Source organism: Aptenodytes forsteri, unplaced genomic scaffold, assembly GCF_000699145.1.
Source record: "Aptenodytes forsteri isolate BGI_AS27 unplaced genomic scaffold, ASM69914v1 Scaffold1, whole genome shotgun sequence".
NCBI classification, from domain to species: Eukaryota; Metazoa; Chordata; class Aves; order Sphenisciformes; family Spheniscidae; genus Aptenodytes; species Aptenodytes forsteri.
The window spans coordinates 7046514-7064081 of record NW_008795035.1 but is presented as its reverse complement, the minus strand read 5'-3'; the positions used below and the strand labels follow the sequence as shown (position 1 = coordinate 7064081).

At 41.1% G+C, this 17568-nt stretch overlaps 1 protein-coding gene across 1 annotated transcript in view; it reads left to right on the top strand.

The window, feature by feature from the left end:
* AGBL1 (ATP/GTP binding protein like 1) overlaps nt 1-17568 on the top strand; it is a 279246-nt gene that overhangs the window by 125714 nt on the left and 135964 nt on the right. Inside the window, exon 19 of the mRNA XM_009276632.1 lies at nt 13518-13647. Coding sequence (XP_009274907.1) covers nt 13518-13647 — 130 coding nt within the window. The remainder of the gene's footprint in view (nt 1-13517; nt 13648-17568) is intronic.

Genomic DNA, 17568 nt, shown 5'->3' with positions numbered 1-17568 from the left:
GCCTACTTGAATTTGCACATTGATTTTTGTAGGGGATATTTCTGTGAGCTTATCTATATTGACTAAATGTTATGCAGCTGAGTCTTTAATCTCTCTTGGGTCTGTGAGTGGTAGGATAGCTCAAAGAACAAGGAGTCCTGAAGAAATTCAAAAAGGAAAAACGCTCTCAGGTATCATCAGAAATATTCTAGAGACTTGTTAGCCCCCCCCGCCTTTTATTAGGATTCTAAGCAGGCACCATGCTTGTTTCTCGTTCAAATCCATCTTGGAATAGAGAAAATTTTATTCCACTGTGCTTTCTTTCCATGTCATTCTACTAAGAGAGACACTATAGGTACATCTCCACTGAAAACAATGTCTTGAAGTTGCATCTAGGGCTGTTTCTCAGCAGTGACAGAATATTGTTCTTCTCTTCGGAAAACAGTTTTGAAAACCTCTTGGCTCAAAGTTGGAGCACAGTTTCTCCTTAGAGGCAAATGTTATATTGCCCTGTATGATGGGCTTTGCGGTACAGCAGTGCTGTCATTCACCTGTTGAGTCTAAATGTGTATTAACAGTTAAAATGTGTTCAGCTCTTTTATATAGATGTGCAAAATCTGCTTTCCCCGTGAGGAGGTCAAGAAGAGTTTGCTATTTAGACAGAGAAAAACTGTAGCCCTCAGCAGTTGATTTCTGTAAAGACAGACAACATCGCCCTATTCTTTGGTTAGTATCTGAGCATGCTGAGTTAGATCAGCCAGCAGATATAAATTGCTTTCGATGGTGCTGTGTCAATTTTTACCCATGGGACTTCTAAGTAGAAGAGCTATAGCTGTAAATTACCCTTCTATACGTCTTACAATAAGTGATCGAGAGGTTGTGTTAGAGCTCTCTTCTTTTCTCCTTTTCTCCACGTCTAAATAAGGGACCCTGTCAGCCTGGTACTTTGTCATCTACTTTCCTATGAAATATTTCAACTTTTGATCAGGACCCGATATACTTAACTCACTGAAAAAGGACAGTGCCTCTTATCTGAAAGATTTTTAAACACTTTGCTACTAAGATTGGATGCTGATCATTGATTTTCTTCATGCGTGTCTTCACACCCATCAATCCCAAAATAGGCACAATTTATTCTCCTTTAAGAGGTTAGTCTTCTATTATATTACATTAAACACAAGTGTGTGGAGAAGGGTGGTGGGGAAGAGCTAAGGGAAAAAAGCCCCAAATGTTTGGATGAAGCACTGTATCCCCCATTCTGGAATACTGCTGATATTTTCTTATGCTTCAAGCTTCCTGATTTAATTTAAGAACAGAACTAAAAATGAACAGTAAGGACCATAAATTAGTTGCCCTGATCCAATTTTTTTTTTAGGAAGTTAGTTAAGAATTTCCTAACTTTGGAAGATGCTGACTGCTTGCAACTCTATTGAACTTCAATAGGCAGTGATAAGAAGTTCATATTTTGAAAAATCAGGTCATTTATTTCAGTATTCAAGTAACTTCACTTTACAAATCTGTTTCAAGAGGGAATTTTTTGATCGTACTAGTCCCCAATTAAAATTTGTCAATTGCTATACAAAAACAGCTTGATATTTTTGCTCACACAAGTATATATGAACCACTTTCATATATTTGTTCCTATCTAGTGCCTTAGTTTTTCCTTACTAGAAACTTCCAGAGAGGCTGCTACAGTTAATGTGTTTGGCACAGTATCTATTGCAAGTCTCTCAGCTCCCCTGGGATTCTGATCGCACCTCTTAGAAATCTTAAATCTCTCTATGCACCCTGAATTTTCAGTGCTAGTTTTACTTAACGCTCAAATGAATTCTCTTAAACCTTTGCCCAAGTCTTGCTAGGGTTTGTGAGCTTTCTGGAGAATTTGGTTCAATTTTTTGATTTTACAGTAATTCTATCTGTTACTGCTTTTCATATGTGTATATTTTTAATTTTTTCTGATTGTTTTGCAGAGCTCTGCAAGCTCATCAGGTTTCTCTAGTGGATACTTTATTTTAATAAGTGTGTATTGAATGCTTCGTTTAACTTTACTATTGTGAAGTGCCCAGAGACACTGTGCTTGGATGAGCAGTTATGTAAGAGCAATTTGTTTTAGTTTTTTAGTATCAGAATTAGCATTCAGCTGAGGTTTGAAGGCTCATAGTGCATGTGCATGGGGGAAAATAAACAAATAAAAGAGTGCTTAGTGCATCTAGACATAACCCCAAACTGTTTTTCTTCTCTGTGACTGCTTGCTCTACTCACTGGCAGATCAGTCCCCCAGTTGCCCTTCTAGCAGTGCTGGAGTGGCTGTTGCCTGATCTCTGAGGATACACTGAAGGATTAGCTTCGTGCTAGCAGAGGACTTAATTTGCTTTGCTGAGAATTGCAGGATGCAGAACTGTTATCTCTTTGTCTCCCCCCCCCCCCCCCTACTTATTGTTATTAAATAATTATTGTTTGACATGCCCATCCTGGTGAACAGATGCTTTATTGGTAAGACCTTGTTGTCTACAGGCTGGATGTGGCCTTGGTAGTAGCTGCCAGGTTTCATAGAGAGACAATTCAAATTCATCATTTGTGTGGCAGTCCTAAGACACATAGTTTCTCTGGCCTGGGCACTGGAAGAATTCAATCTTTCTTCTCCTCTTAACCTGAGACTCTTACAGAAAGAATGTAGCAGGGGAGATGGTACACATTTGTGAGCAGGAGGGTCTGCAAGAGAGTGAGTGGTGTTCTGGGATATTTTTTTTTAGTAACTGGAATGGCTTATCAAACTGTTTGCTATGCCTCAGTTACCGGCTATTGCACAAAGCGGTCTCCAGTTACTGGCAGTGATGGTCTTTCTACCTCGTTACTTGAGTCTTCCAAAGCCTTAATGGTCTCCCTGAATACATGGGGGAATCATGCAATGTGTTAACCAGGAATTCACAACACTGGAGAGAAATATTATGTAGGGGTAGAACATCTATGAGGAAGATACCATGTGCTGGCAAAGAAAGCAAGCAGGAATATATGTCTGGTTAAATGGAAAATAGCCGCTTCCCTTCAAAGTGAGGTGGAATGTCTAACAAGAAAATAAGAGATGGGGTTTGTTTTTTGGGGTTTTGTGTTGGGTTTTTTTGTGGTGGTGGTGTAGTGTTTGGTTTTTTTTTTCTCTTGTGACTTGGAAGCTGCATTGCAAACAGGTCTGATCCATAAATATTGTTCATCTTCACAGAAGGGAACACTTACTGCAAAGAAAGCAAACAGTGTTTTGTAGGAACTCCTGACTCCTCAGTGGAATTCACACACGGAGTTAGAAATCCCATGTCAGAAAGGAGAAATATAACAAGCCTGGATTCATATGTATCATTGCTGAGTAACCTGTGAGGAAATATTACTTTATTGCAGAGAGATTATATTTGCCATGCAAGTAGCCTGTGAATTTAGTAGAGGTCAAGTCCTATAACACTGTAGCCCACTGTAGAGGGAATTTCCAGTGACGTTGTAGATACTAGCAGTAATATCTTCATAATCATATTGGGTTTACAACATGGCTGGAAAAAAAAGGGCGGGGGGAGATGGGGGGAAAAAAAGAGGAAACCTTTCTAGTGTGAGCAACTAACACAATCTAGCGTTACTTTCCTTAGCTAGCCCGTGCCTGCCTTGCAGAGGAGAGGAGTTGGCAAGCTATGTACTTGGTTTTGTCTTATTTTGTAAGCTGCCACTCAGCATATTTCAGTTAATGCTACTTTGTCAGAACTATAATTTACTAATGGAGGAAGTATAGCATGTCTTCATATATACCAGCCTGCGGCCAATTCCACTATAAATCATATCACAGCCTCATGTACAGTGAGGTCCCTTTTTGTGCTTCTACACTGACCTGAGCAACTTGGTGACAAAATAAACCTGCCCTGTGCCAGTTCTTTTTTAGAGAAGAAAACAGCATCTTATTTGAGCAATGGGAATTAATACTGAAGGATGAACGTGTGAGCCTACTCAGCATTACAGGGGGACAACCAACTCTGCCCAATCTAGAGCAGCCTTTTTGGTTTTTTTTAAGTTTATTATTAACCTCTTCAGAAAACAACAGAACAAGTTTGGCAGAACAACCTTCTAGCCTCCTACAGGGCTGAAAATATATGTGCTCAAAAGCATCTTATTTTGGAATACCACCACCTCATTGTCATGCAGGTGTGACTCGCAGAGACTTATCCCTGCTGCTTGTTTTTATTGAGGAGAGTGGCTGAGGTGATGAAGAACGGGGAATGCAACTCAGCTTGGGAGGACTGACTTCAGTCTTCCTCACCTTCATCTCTTTCTTCTTCTTGGCCTCTTTCTCTCTTTTCTCCTTTTGTCTGTCCTCATTGCCAGCTGGCAGGTGACTGTCCTGCTTTGCTGTGAGGTGTTAGCTTACTGAAACAAGTCCGATTCCCATACAAAGCTTTGCAGACCCCAGACTGGAAAGGGACTCCAGGTTTCCAAGCAGAGTTGTCTTCTGGGATAGGGGACAATGCCCTAATCAATGCCTAGTCCACGAATCCTGGTCATTAGAAGCAGAACAAAGCCTTTTAGATGATGTTGGACAGGGTTAGGCCAGCATGATCTAGTGATGGTCCAGGAAGGAACTGCATCTTGCAGCATGTTCCTTGTGCAGGGCTTGTCTCATTGTTAAAAAACAAGTACAACAGTTTTTTAGTATTTACTGGCAGCAATGTTGGATTAGTCCAATCATTCTGTAATTTATTAGCAAAATATTTGGAGGAATCTGCACTTTCTGATTCACAGTAACTGCTTTGACAGTTTTTCCTTCCATTCTAGTTACCTCTTCAGTCCCACAGGAGTAGAGGACACTAAGAAGGGGTACTACCTCCTGGACTACTCGGCTAACTAAGGATCCTAGGAAAAGCTAACGGAGATATGAAGTCATCGCTGCACGTTCTTTTTTATTTTTTTTTCTGGGCCTCTACACGCCCCTCTGCTTGTGATTCTCGCTGTTAATCTATGATGCCACACTTTGCCCTTCTGCATTATTTATTTTGGTTTAAGTTTTAGAACAATCATCTGCAAATTGCAATTCTTAGTACTCATTTATATGCAGAGATTGCGCTGATTTAACTGACAGATTTTTAAATCAACTCAGTTAATTCCATGCAACCCATATGTGAGCAATTAGCTTAAGTCAGTTAAGAATCCTCTTCAGCTATATGGATATAAGCCACATTTAAAATAAGAAAGTCAGAATACAGGAATTAGAAACAGGCTAAAGGACATTAATTTAAAAGTAAAGCTTTAGTTAGTTTGATATGCTTTCATCAGATCTCAGGTTTTATTCCTAGTTTTTCACTGATTTACTGCTCTGTTGCACGAGTGGCTTCACTTCTCAATATCCCTGCCTGCACAATTAGGATTTGCTGACATGGCTTGTAGGAGGATGTAAGTGGGGCTGTTTGGGAAAATGCGTTAAGCTTAAGCTTTTCTATGAATAATGGATGGTCAAAACTGGAGCCAAATCTTCCCGTTTAAGAACAGTGTTTCCATTTGGAAGTGTCATTGTGGTGCCATTCGGGAGTTGTTTGGCTGCCCTGTTGTCCTGGCTCCCGCAGCCAAACTACAACTCCCATGTTGCATCATAATTCTGCAAGTTACTGAATTGCTGTTATGGAGTCTTGATGTTGCATTAGGGGACGTGTGGCCCAGCCAAAGAGACCCTCTGACAGAGAGGAACGGGTGCATGCTAAGAAACCTCAAGTGCATGTTTTCTAACATATGCTGAGACATCTCTCTTAAACAGTTCTGATGTTTTGGATGGTACAATTTGGAGTTTTTACTGAAAAGTCAAAGTTTTGAGGGGAATAGGGTGTTCGGTTGGTGACGAAAAGTCAGCACTTCCTGCAGAAAGTAGATACTTGTTATAAGAAACTTCTTGAGCTGAAAATTGGTTATTCCATCTAAAACCAGTGACTAAAAATGCAGTTTTAAGGCTTTCTTATCAATGACATGTAAAGTATTTGAAGATCCTGAGAAGAAACTCTGGAGATGACCCCATCTCATGCACAATGTCAGGAAACTGAGAACCCAGTTTTTATTTGCTCCCTAAATCCTTATTTGCTCCCTCATAAAATAGTACAAAGCATTATTACTTGCATTTTTCTCATAAATGACAGTGCAAAGTGTTGGCAGCTGCAGGTGAATGAATTATCTGGTATTTAATAATTACTGTTGTTACAACTAGAAGAAATAGAAATCTGACGGACATCTTTTGATGTGGAACTGGGAGGGAGATTAGCTTATCTGTGACAATGCTGTTAACTCACATTTTCAGTAGATCATATGAAATTCTTGTCCTCATTTGATTATGACATTGACAGCATTAGCTGGGGTGAAGCAGATCTCATTCTGCGTCTCTAACTGGTTTGTGACCAAATGTGACTTAATGAAACGTGTCCACAGAGAGAAAAGGAACCCTTATAACAGAGGGAGCTGAGCAAGGGTAGAGACGCAGTTAGATGCACCGAACAGGAAGAGCACAAACTGCATTGTTTATCTTGGGAAGCAAGGGTTGTCCATTGTGACAAAATCAGTCAGATGTAGCAAGTGAAACACTCATTACACTAATTAGTATCAGTGCTCAGCTGTAGGGAGGCAAGAAGAAGCTGGCAGAGTGATACTTTAGGATAGCGTTTGCCTCAGAGGAAGCATTATGCATCACGGATTCATTAGTCAGTGCCGGGAGGGAAGAGTCGTACAGCAGCCACGGTCCGAAATGAGACGGATCCTTTCAATGGCATCCTTAAATCGGTTGGCATCCAGATAGCACAAGTGTCATTCAGGAGACGTTTGGCATTGTGTGTGTCTGTAAGGTGCGATAAAAAAAAGAGAAGAAAGTAGTAAAAAAAAATCCTGTTAAAGGCCTAGAGATAAAATAAACTAGGCAGTAAGAGTTCACAGTGCAACTGAAAAATCACCATTGCTTGGTACTTTATGGGGATCTCTTAGGAGAAGCTGACTTTCTGGCCTTGGTTTTCATCATCTAGTTAAACAGTGCATGCCTGCTTTGGTGCTCTAATACTATCTGTGGCCTTTACTCATGATGAAAGCAGGTCTCATAATAAGATGTGGTGCAAATGAGGCTGGAGGGCAATTAGCATTGCAGTAGGTCATAAGTAAGCGGGGAGGGGAGTGTAAATATAATTTAGGAATGAAATGCACGCTTGAAGAAAAAGAGATATGGAATAGGGATTGTGGCTTCTGAACTCCCAGCTGCTTTGGTTATGTTGGGAAGGCAAACTGCTCTTGAACCTGGTTCTATATAGGCATTTTGCATTCATGTTGCTTGCAGTCAGAAGGAAAGAGTGAATTATCAGAAATGGATTGTTAGCTGCAGTAATTCTGATGGGAACTGTTTCATTCATCAGTGTCTGCGTATATGCCTTGCAGCTATTTACCTGTATTTCACTGTAAACAAAGGAAAATCTAGTAACTTCACACCCTGAACAAAAAAAGAGCATCACCTTCTTTGCTCCTTGGAGTAACCAGGTGAAGGGATCGCCTGACTGCAGGGAAACCCTGGGGCTTGCCAAGATGCAAAAGTGAGATGTCCCAGAGGGAGCTTTAAGTGGCTCACTTTCATGGTGAGAAGATATTCCACTATGAAATTAATGATGCAGTCCAGAGTACAGTAGGAAAAATACCCTGCCCTCTAATCCCCCATCTTTGATTCCAGCTGTAGAGTGCTGTAGTGTGAGTCTGTATATATGTTTGCTATAAAATGAAATAGATTAAATGAAGGGCTCTACAAAGAGGTCCTCAGCACTTTGTATTTTCTCTTATGCCGTTAAGACACACAAATTCCAGAGGATGGAAGACTAGTTAGCTGTCATTCTGAAGCTTCTGAAAAATATCCAAACATTTAAAATCCGGACTGGTTTACATCACATAAGCATACTGTTTCATTGGATTGCTCTCAGTGTACAGTCTCCAATATTTACGTTGTTCTGGTGATATTCTGTTTCTGGAATGATCATTGGTGTCACAGGACAATACCACAATGCAATGCCTGGGTGGCATTGGATGAGCACCTCTGTGGAATGGACACATGATTAATATAGTCATTACGGTTTCAGCACATGGGCTTGAACAAAGCCAGAGTCAAAGACAGAAAATAATGGTTATATTTCTGACACCTTCCTTTAAATTATGAGGGAGGGCTTTGCTGGTGCTGCTGCTTCCTCACATCACTGTGTCTTGCTCTCTGAAAAGATTTAAAATCAAGAGAAATGAAGGATTCCTCCTCCTCCCCCCCCCCCTTTTTTTTCCCCTCCAGGTTGCTCTGAGCTTTCTGCATGGCAAGACCAAAACACCTTAATGCAAATATTCCTGCTTCCATCCTAGGCAGTAGCTATTTATGAAGTCCAGCATGCTGTGTCTGGTTGAGGCTGCCCCGTGCTGCTCAACAGCGTCCTGATGTTTACTTGTGCCTACTTCCTCTTGTATAGATACTCTTATCCTACGCTAGTACTGCTGTCTGCTTTTAAGATGCACAGTGAGTGGTGATGCTGCTCTCTACATATCAAACACAATGCATCCCTTTAGATTTTATAGTACCCTGTGCCCCAGGTGCTGTTGTTATCAGTCCTGACATCATTCATTCAATATGATGGGCCCTGTCTTTCCATTTATCTGTAATGGACAGGAGACTTTGAATCATTTTATCTTGCAAGCACAGCAACATCTTTTCTTTAAAAAGTGTCTTTTCTCTCTCACCGTTTCTTGTTTTCTTCCTTGTCTAATATCTTGTGCATTACATTTATCCCGCGATCTTTTTACTCTGCACTTCTTCTTCCCTTTTGTTTTGTTTTTCCTGTGTGTCTACCTTTTTCTCTCTCTCTTCCCCCCACCCCTCCCATTTTTGTACCTGTGCAGGGCACTGATGCAGGCTTATTGCAATCAACTGAAAGGTTCCATTGACCTTACTGAGCCTTAGGTTAGGACCAGGTAGCATCTCTCCATCCATACACACGGCTCGTGCAGAATTTAGTGCAGTTTAGTGCAGTATCTGAGGTTACCTTGCCCTCAAAGCCAAGCAGGCTTAAGAATAAGACAACAAAGTAAACACATCGTTAGTAAAACTTAATGTCAGGCTTTGAGGTACAAGATTAAAAGCAAGGTCTTACAAGTGCAAACAGGTTTAAAATACAATTCTATCTTAAACCGAACAAGTCTATTCTTTAGCTATGTAACCTCTTCCTCATTAACTCCCTGTGAGGTGTCCCTGCCTTCCGAGCCAGAGTCTAATGCTTCAGTTAGAAGTGCAGTTACCTCCGATGGGTTCAGAAGGGGAATCTCAACCTCATCTTTCTGTCTGTGGTGCATCGACTTCAGATGCCAGCAATCCAGTTTTCATAGAGTAGTTCTCCTACATGACTACCTGCATTTATACATCTTTAGAGCTGAGGACTGCATAGAAATAGGAATATTCTTGGTGGCATATAATGATGATATTCGAAGCTAGCAGTCACCAACAAATTCATCTAAGGATGAATTTACTCTGCTTGGAACTAGTCATGAGTCATCTTTTCTCCAGGGACTGGATGGCTTGAATGCTTTGGTTTTATTCAGCTTAGTGGACTATGTGGCACTATTGGAGTACATCTGAAGGACAGACCGCCCAAGTGTTTCTTTCCTCGGGCAACAGTAAGTGCTGAACGCCTTGTCCTGTATCATTGTGACAGTCAGTGTTTTCTGGCCACATCCATTTAGAAAAGTTTAGTTAGTAAGGATCAGAGGATCTCTTCTTCCACCAGCTCCATAGCTTCTCTTGAGTCATTCTACAGATACCTACAGAAATACTACTAGGGTCTGCCTGGAGAAGGTGAAATGTGTTTGTTTCATCTCCTTTTGCTGTGCTCCACTTGGTAGCCATGCACTGCCCCAGAGACCGCTAATAGCTATCCCATAGGCTCATACACATCAAAGAATGTCCTGACTGTATAAAGGTAGAAGAGGAGGCAGAGCTGTAACAAAAGCACCAGGCTTGTGATCGAGAGAAATGCAGTTTAATTGTTTTGCATATATCTGGTTAATGCATCTGGGTTGAAGATAATAAACAGCGGAATTACAGGTAATCTGTATAGAGACACAAAGGTGGGTTTTTCTTTATTTACTGGAATTCTTTTTGGCAAATGTTTTCGTAATTTCCTTTGAGCTCCTACTAGTCCCATTCAAGGTGGTAGGTAGTCTTGCTAATGCTGCAAAGGTGAAAAGACACATAAAACATTTAAAGCAAATATAATAGCTTGGAACTGTGTTGTAAGAAATGCCTTTGATTTGAGCAGTGAATTTCATTAAATCCTGCCAAACATTCAAAGCCAGTCTCGGCTTCCCAGTCCCTTTATTTGCTATCAGCGCTTGAGATCAGCTTAATATTTTACCTTCACCCTTGGTTGCAGAGCATAATGGACAAAACCATTATCTGTGAATGTCATCGCTATTAGGGAAGAGAGAGAAGAAAGGAAGGGATAAGGGGGAACAGAACTGGCAGGGAGCTGGTATCTATAAAAGTAAACAGAGTTTAACAGTATGATGGGAGGAGGGAGCGGGATGGGAAAAATCAGCCTCTCATAATTTAATTGAAGTTCTGCATCTCCTTAAGAGCTGTGGATACAAGCTGCCAGGCTGAGGGGATAATATTTAAAGGTCATTTAAAAAAGCAGAGATGTTAATCGTTGAAAGGACAAACCTGAACTTTGTCTCCCAGCTCTCGCCTACATGCGGAGATGTTACCTTCCTTCCCTGCAGTAAATTAAGAGCTTTCAAATTATTGTTTTAGAGTTATATTACACTTACTAAATACTAAGCAACCAGCAGCATCTGTGAACTGCAGGGGAAGGGATGGGCTTGTCATAGGGTTGCCTCTAAGAAAAGTTACAATTTGTATCAGAGCAACAGAGCTGGTAAATTGTATTTTGGACAGAGCGAAATCTGCTGAAAGAGTGAGGGTGCTGTGAACTGCAGCGATGTTGGCATGTTGTGTGGAAACTGTGCTTATGTATGAGTAATGCATTGCAGTCCATGGGCCACAGCAGAACCCGATTCTGCAGTAGGAAACACCGGTGCTTTGTCACACCATCTACTTGGCTTTAATGTGTGTTGATAGAGTTGATTAGGAGTTTTTCTTACATGCTTTTCTAACACATTGTGGGATTTCTTTGTATGTTCTGAAGAAATAAGGAAATTTTTTACAGAGGCTTTTAGTTTAGTGTAAGAAATAGTGAAATAAAAATGGAGCTTGGGGTTGGTTTGACATTAATCTCTGTATTTACTGACTCCTTTTAGGATTAGTTTTCAGTTGTCGTGTTTCTACTCCCCTGCAGGTTTGGCTTTGCATGTTGGACTCTTCCAGCGTGTACCAAGGCATTTTAGCAGAGGGACAAGTGAGGATGGTTTGAGTAGACATAAACTAGTGTCAATCCCAACAGGAAAGGTGGGGAAAATCGGTTGGTTTTTTGGGGGAATTTTTATGAGCAATGACAATGTTGAAAAAGTATTTCTGTAGGTCTGAAATAACAAGACTTTTTTTTTTTTCTTCTTGATGTTACATTGAAGTATGAGAATAAAAGTCCAGCTGTCATTCTTTCCCTCAGAATGGAAATTCTGTTGTTATTTTCAATTAGTTGTGCTCCCTTATGTATCTGTGGTGCAGGAAGACATCACAGGCTTATGTCAAGGAAGCGTTTGGGTCTTATTTTTTTACTAGTCACACTGGGGAAATATGAGTTGCTGAATGCAACCCAATGACTCTGTATGTGGGGTTGTACCTGTTGAAAGGAAGCCATGTAAGCACACAAGTTCTTGGCAGAAATACAGCTGCTAATCTTAGTTGAGCAGCTGTTGTCCTGAAGATCAGGAGAGGTGAGCCTAAAAGTAACTCTATCTGAAGAGCCTTTAAGAAACATAACAGAAGTTGTCATGTTTTCACGTAGAATTTTTGGCAGAAGCATCACAGCAGCATTTGCCAACTTCCCATGTGTTAGCTATAGCTAATGTTTTCCGATTCGCCGAATGAGTAACATGGGAACTATGGATTATGAGAAAAGGAGGGAATTCAGATAACAGTGAAACTAGAGTAAACTTGGAATGGATGTTGTGATGTTGCCAGAAACCCCAAGATGGCATCAGAGACCTTGTTTTTCTACATTAAAAATGTATGAAATATTCTTAGTGACTCTTATTATTTCTTTGTCTTCCACTCTTAACCGGTTCTCCATTGTTCATACTTTTTTTTTTTAAAGCATTCCTGCTTTACAACCCTTTTCTTCAAGCATCATTTGCAAGGCATTGATAATGCCAAAGGTGCTACATGCAACACACCCTAGCTGCAGTGCAAGGCTTTGCCAACACAACAACAGACCACATCCCCAGGAATACGTTTGTACTTTATTTTGTTCTAGGAGTCTGCAACAGCAAAGCTGGATGCAACTCCGCAGCTAGAAATTCACCCAACAGTTAGGATTTTCTTTTTTTTTCTTTTTTTTTCTTTTTTTTTTTTTTTAGCACAAGCTAGCCCAAGTTTACAATGCCACCAGAAGCATTCTAGTGCTGAACTGGATAGTAGGGAGATGATAAGGAGTTGCCACACTCTCTCATATGCTGGAGGGTTGATGCCTGAATTTTATCAGCACACCGCGATTTGAAAACTGTGAACCAAATAATAGCAAATCCTGTGAGGAGCGTGAGAAGGCTCTGATCTACACATGGTCACTAACAAGGGAGATTAGTTGCATTTTGCAAAATTGTACAGTGATATACTGCTCCATACGGTCAAGTATCCTGCACAATCTTCCGCTGATCACTGAGTCAGTAACAGAATATGTTCAAGCCAACTAAGGGAAACATTTTCTCAGTGCAAATCTGGGATCCTTATTTAGCTTTTTATTCAGCCTTTGCAGTGAAGCTAGGTAAGTGCTCTAAATAATGATATAGCATGCATCAAGATCTTTCTGATGTGCTTTAGATAGCTGCATTTCTTGTGAGTGGAGAAGCTTAAATGAGATAGCCAGCTCATCTCATTTAAGTGCATTCATATTTCAGACTGGTTGAAGAGATTCAAGTGCCTGTCTTCAATTAGAATGAGTAGGAGTTGGATGTACTTGTTTGCTGTGGAGGTTTTGAGAAGCCCGTGCTCTATGTAAGCTGGGTGAATTTCGTAGATAGCACAGAATTTAGAACACTTTGGAACATTTCAGAAGACTTTTTGTTTGTAAGTAGTCTTTTGATTTGTACATACTTAAGTAAAGGAAAAACTGCATTTATTTTCAAGACTGCAACTATGTGAACCTTGGAAGGAAAGGAAATTATAAAATTCATATACTATAAGCACCTTTGAAATGTAATACGGATGGACCATTGGTTCATTCCAGACCAATGTTCAAAACCTTTATATCTGTGTTCTAACTGACATTCCCTGTCCTTGTGCCACAGCTTGCCAGAAGCAGAAACTTTTTGGAATCGGCTGGTGTTTTGCTAGTTTGTGATGTGTTGTTTTCTGGTTTCAGCCACCGTTGTTCGTTGAGTGGGGATGATCTGAACAGACAGTGGTTGACACCCAATTCCCAGCTCCATCCAACTATTTACCACACCAAAGGTCTTCTCTATTACCTGCGCAGCATTGGCCGGGCTCCTCTGGTGAGTCTCTTCCAGGATCTTTTGTGAGTTACTGTATATGGATTGCTTACTGTAGTTGCATGAACAGTCTTGTTTTAGAGCTAGAATGATTTGGAAAGCACCATGTGCTGTTACACTTTCATCTTACAGACGTGTTTTCAAAGTCTTGGATATTTAATACTTTACTGAATCTTCTAACCAACAACTCCAAATTCCAGAATCTCTGTATACCTGGAATATAAGCGAGAAAATGAATTCCTTTAAAGCTCTTTAATATCCTTGAAGTACTCCAACTATGGTGGATATTATGAGTAGGTTATTGCTATCTTCATGGTAATGATAGGAGAAATTCCACAAAGACTTTAGTCTGAACGGACGGTGCAAAAGCCCATGTTGGAACAACACACGCAATCACAAAAACACAGGAAGCAGCCCTCAAAATGTCTGAACTTCCATGCTGCTTTGGTGATGGGAAGAAAATGGCTGGTTTTGGGGGAGGTACCAGAAATTCATGAGATGGGTCTCATCTCAAAGCTGCAATTGGGATAGGGCTGGAATCCATCCCATCTGCTCAATCTTGTTGCCCAGCAGAATGAAAAGATAGTTCCGAGACCTCAGGAGAAAAACCACAGGGAGGTTCAAATGTTGATGAACAGATGTGGATGCACAGACTGGCAGGTTGGCTGCTGATAGGTACAGTCAGGCAGAAAAAGTCCAGAGACACAAAATTCCCTCTCGGTTTGATGAGAAAAACCCCAGACAAGGTGAAAATGTCTGTGAGCTTCTTTAAGTGAATTCTTGTGGGAATATGGTTTTTGGCTAAGACAACAGCCCTGAAGTTAAGTCTGCAGCCCGAGGAATATTGTGGAAACTCAACTCATGGTTGTGAATTTACTCACCAATCTTTTCCTTTGGGTCAGAGCAATGTAGGATCAATCTTGTTTTGCCCTGCTATTTGCTACCTGGCCTTATTTAATACATAACCATCCTTGTCATATCCAGGTGCATAAAGTTGAACACGCACTCAGTGCAAGTTTTCATCATTGCTGAGTGAAGGGAGACTATTGATCCTATCATCTCCCTCACACAAGCTGCATGTCAGGCTTGGTAAACCGATTTTTTCTTTGCCTTTGAAGAGTACATTGATTTTAGTTTATACATGCTCAAAAATGCCTTTTCTCTCCTCCAGAAGAGAGCTGGGTTTCTTCTTTTTTTTTTTTTTTCTTTTTTTACCTCCAAGATGCCATGGAGCCAAGTTCACTGATAGCCAAATGATTCCTGTGAAGTGATTTGGTTTCATTTATCCTGGGATGCGCAAGCAGTTTCTTCAAAGCAAAGAAAAGCTGCTTGAAGGAGAAAAGGAAAGAACTTTAAAGTTAACAGCCTTTCAAAACAAAGCCATTTTAATTGGTAACTTCTATAGACAACAGCCTCCTAAAAGTGCTTTGGTTTTTTTGGTTTGTTTTAATTCTCTTGTTGGCTCTGGGAACCATAGTAAGACGAGGGACTGGATGCACTGTGGCATTGCAGCCCTCTGCTGCATGGGATCTCCTTTCGACTGAGAGCAGCAAAGTGGGAACGTTGGGAGACCTTTTGTCTGGGAGCAGCCAGGTCTGATGGGGAGAGGGAAGTTGCTCTCTCCTTGAGCTTTTGTGGTGAGAAACTGCTATGCTTTAGAAGTTATAGTTGACAATGCAGTTGCAGCATGCAACAGGGAACCTGCAGCTTGTACAGAGAGTCTGAGCTGCAGTGAAGAGCAGGAAGCCCTTGGAGGGGACAGAAAGAACCTCCTAAGGACCAGGAGACATTGAGCAGGGTTTGCTGCCATTCAAAGGCATTATATCAAGCTTGGAAACAAACATCTGCCTGCAAGGATGTAGCTCATTGTGAGGAAAAAACCCTAGCCACGTCTACCTCAAAACTCAGAGATTCAAAGTCCTCTCACAACGCCATTAAGGAAAAAAATGAGAATTTACCAAAAAAAGAAAAGAAATTTCAAAACGTTCTATTTTCCAACAGATTTTCTTGCTTTCCGTTTTCTATTTTGCTTTTCCTTTATTTTAAAAGGTGCCTGGTTCTGTGACTCATGAGGAGGATTGGTTTCGAGTTAGAAAGCAGTCCTTACCTTTAGGATGATCAGTGCTGGCAAATAACTTTATCTATATAAAAATTTGCCTGTGTGTCTTGAGTCATATCCCAGTGAGTGCAAGCCTTGAGAGTTTGACTTGTTTGTGTGTATCAGTGTCCCAGCCATATGGAAGGGCAGGCTGGAGAAAAAGGACTGGTAGGTCCCACGTTTGCTTAGTGTTTGCCCAGACATATGGCAGGAAGAACTGGGTGCTCAAACTACAAAAAATAGCTTAGTGTTACTGGATGATGAGGCATAAGCTACCCTGTAGCGTGAATATGAGGCAGAAGAATATCTTATAAAGGACAATTGATTATAAACATTGGGAGTGACTGCAGTATCCAGCAAACTTAATTAAAATGTTGCTCTATGCAACTCGCAAATAGAATGAAATTATTTCCAGTAGCACTGACTCTACTGTGGAAGCTGGAGACAATCAGTGAAAGATCCCACGGCCTGAAACAGCAGCAATATTACAGAACCTGGCTTTGATAATCCTTTACCAATACAGTAATCTCATTCCAGACCTGTCCCTAAGGACTCATCTGCAGGTTTCTTGAGGTGCAGAATTATAGACCTGCTACTGATCAGGCAGCCTAGCTATCCAACTATCTGATCATCCCTGTGTGGTTTCTGATAAGTAATATTTTAGGCAGATAATATATTGTGTCTTGTGTGTTGGTAATTCTGTAAATTGGCAGGTAATTGATACCCAATTGAGCTGGGTCCTCTGCCTTGAAATAATACAAAAGCTCTAAAATCCTCTTTGATATTCATAGGAATAAATTCTAGGTGGTACCTGTGGTTAACCTAAACTATGACTCTCTATTGCTGATAGCTTAGATGAAACACTAGCTGGAAAAATGTCTGCCATTAAGAGAACCAATAAAAGCAGCTCTTTGGAAGGAGACATTACAGGATAATTGCACGTGGTTCAGACAGAGTTACTTCAACTGCAGGGGTTGCATAAGCCCTGCAAAATATGCACACAGCCTGAGGGGGCTGAATCTCTGGGGTCTGTGCAATATTGGCTTTTTTTTCCTTTGGAATGATGCTGGTTGTAGGTTTGCACCAACGAGCAGCTCTCAGACTGCCCTGTTTGTCCTCCCTTTCCTGCCTTTGCCGGGTGGCAAGGGTATAAGTAAAACAAGAGCAGTTGTTGCTGGGTAGGTCGCTGTTCACATGCTTCAGGTGTGGAAAATGCGCCGCGGGGACTGCTGGTTGTAGGTTTGCACCAACGAGCAGCTCTCAGACTGCCCTGTTTGTCCTCCCTTTCCTGCCTTTGCCGGGTGGCAAGGGTATAAGTAAAACAAGAGCAGTTGTTGCTGGGTAGGTCGCTGTTCACATGCTTCAGGTGTGGAAAATGCGTGCCGCGGGGACGGGGACGTGCAGACCCAGAGTCCTGCAGAGAGAGCTGGAGGTGAGTGGTGGTGCAGGATGGTGGTGCAGTTGACAGGTCAGAAACCAAAAGAAGGAGCAGTGTATAAGCTACGAGATATGTATAACTGTCCAGCTAATTAGGAGCAGTGAGAAGGTTCTCTATGCGTGTGTGCCTTAGCCTCTCCAGCACGTCAACCTTCTGTTTGTCAGAGCAGCTGAGAGAGTGTAAATGCTCAATTCCTAGATAATTAAACTCCCTGACTTGCTGCAGCTAAACTTAGTTACTGTGTAGCTGGTAAATAAACACGCTATGGTAAATCTTGCCATAACAGTTGGTGGAAGAAGCTCATCCACTCCATCTGTTTCTCTCCTCTTGTATATGTATTTATGTAAGAATACGTGTATTTTTTTACCCCATATTTCTCCCCCATCTC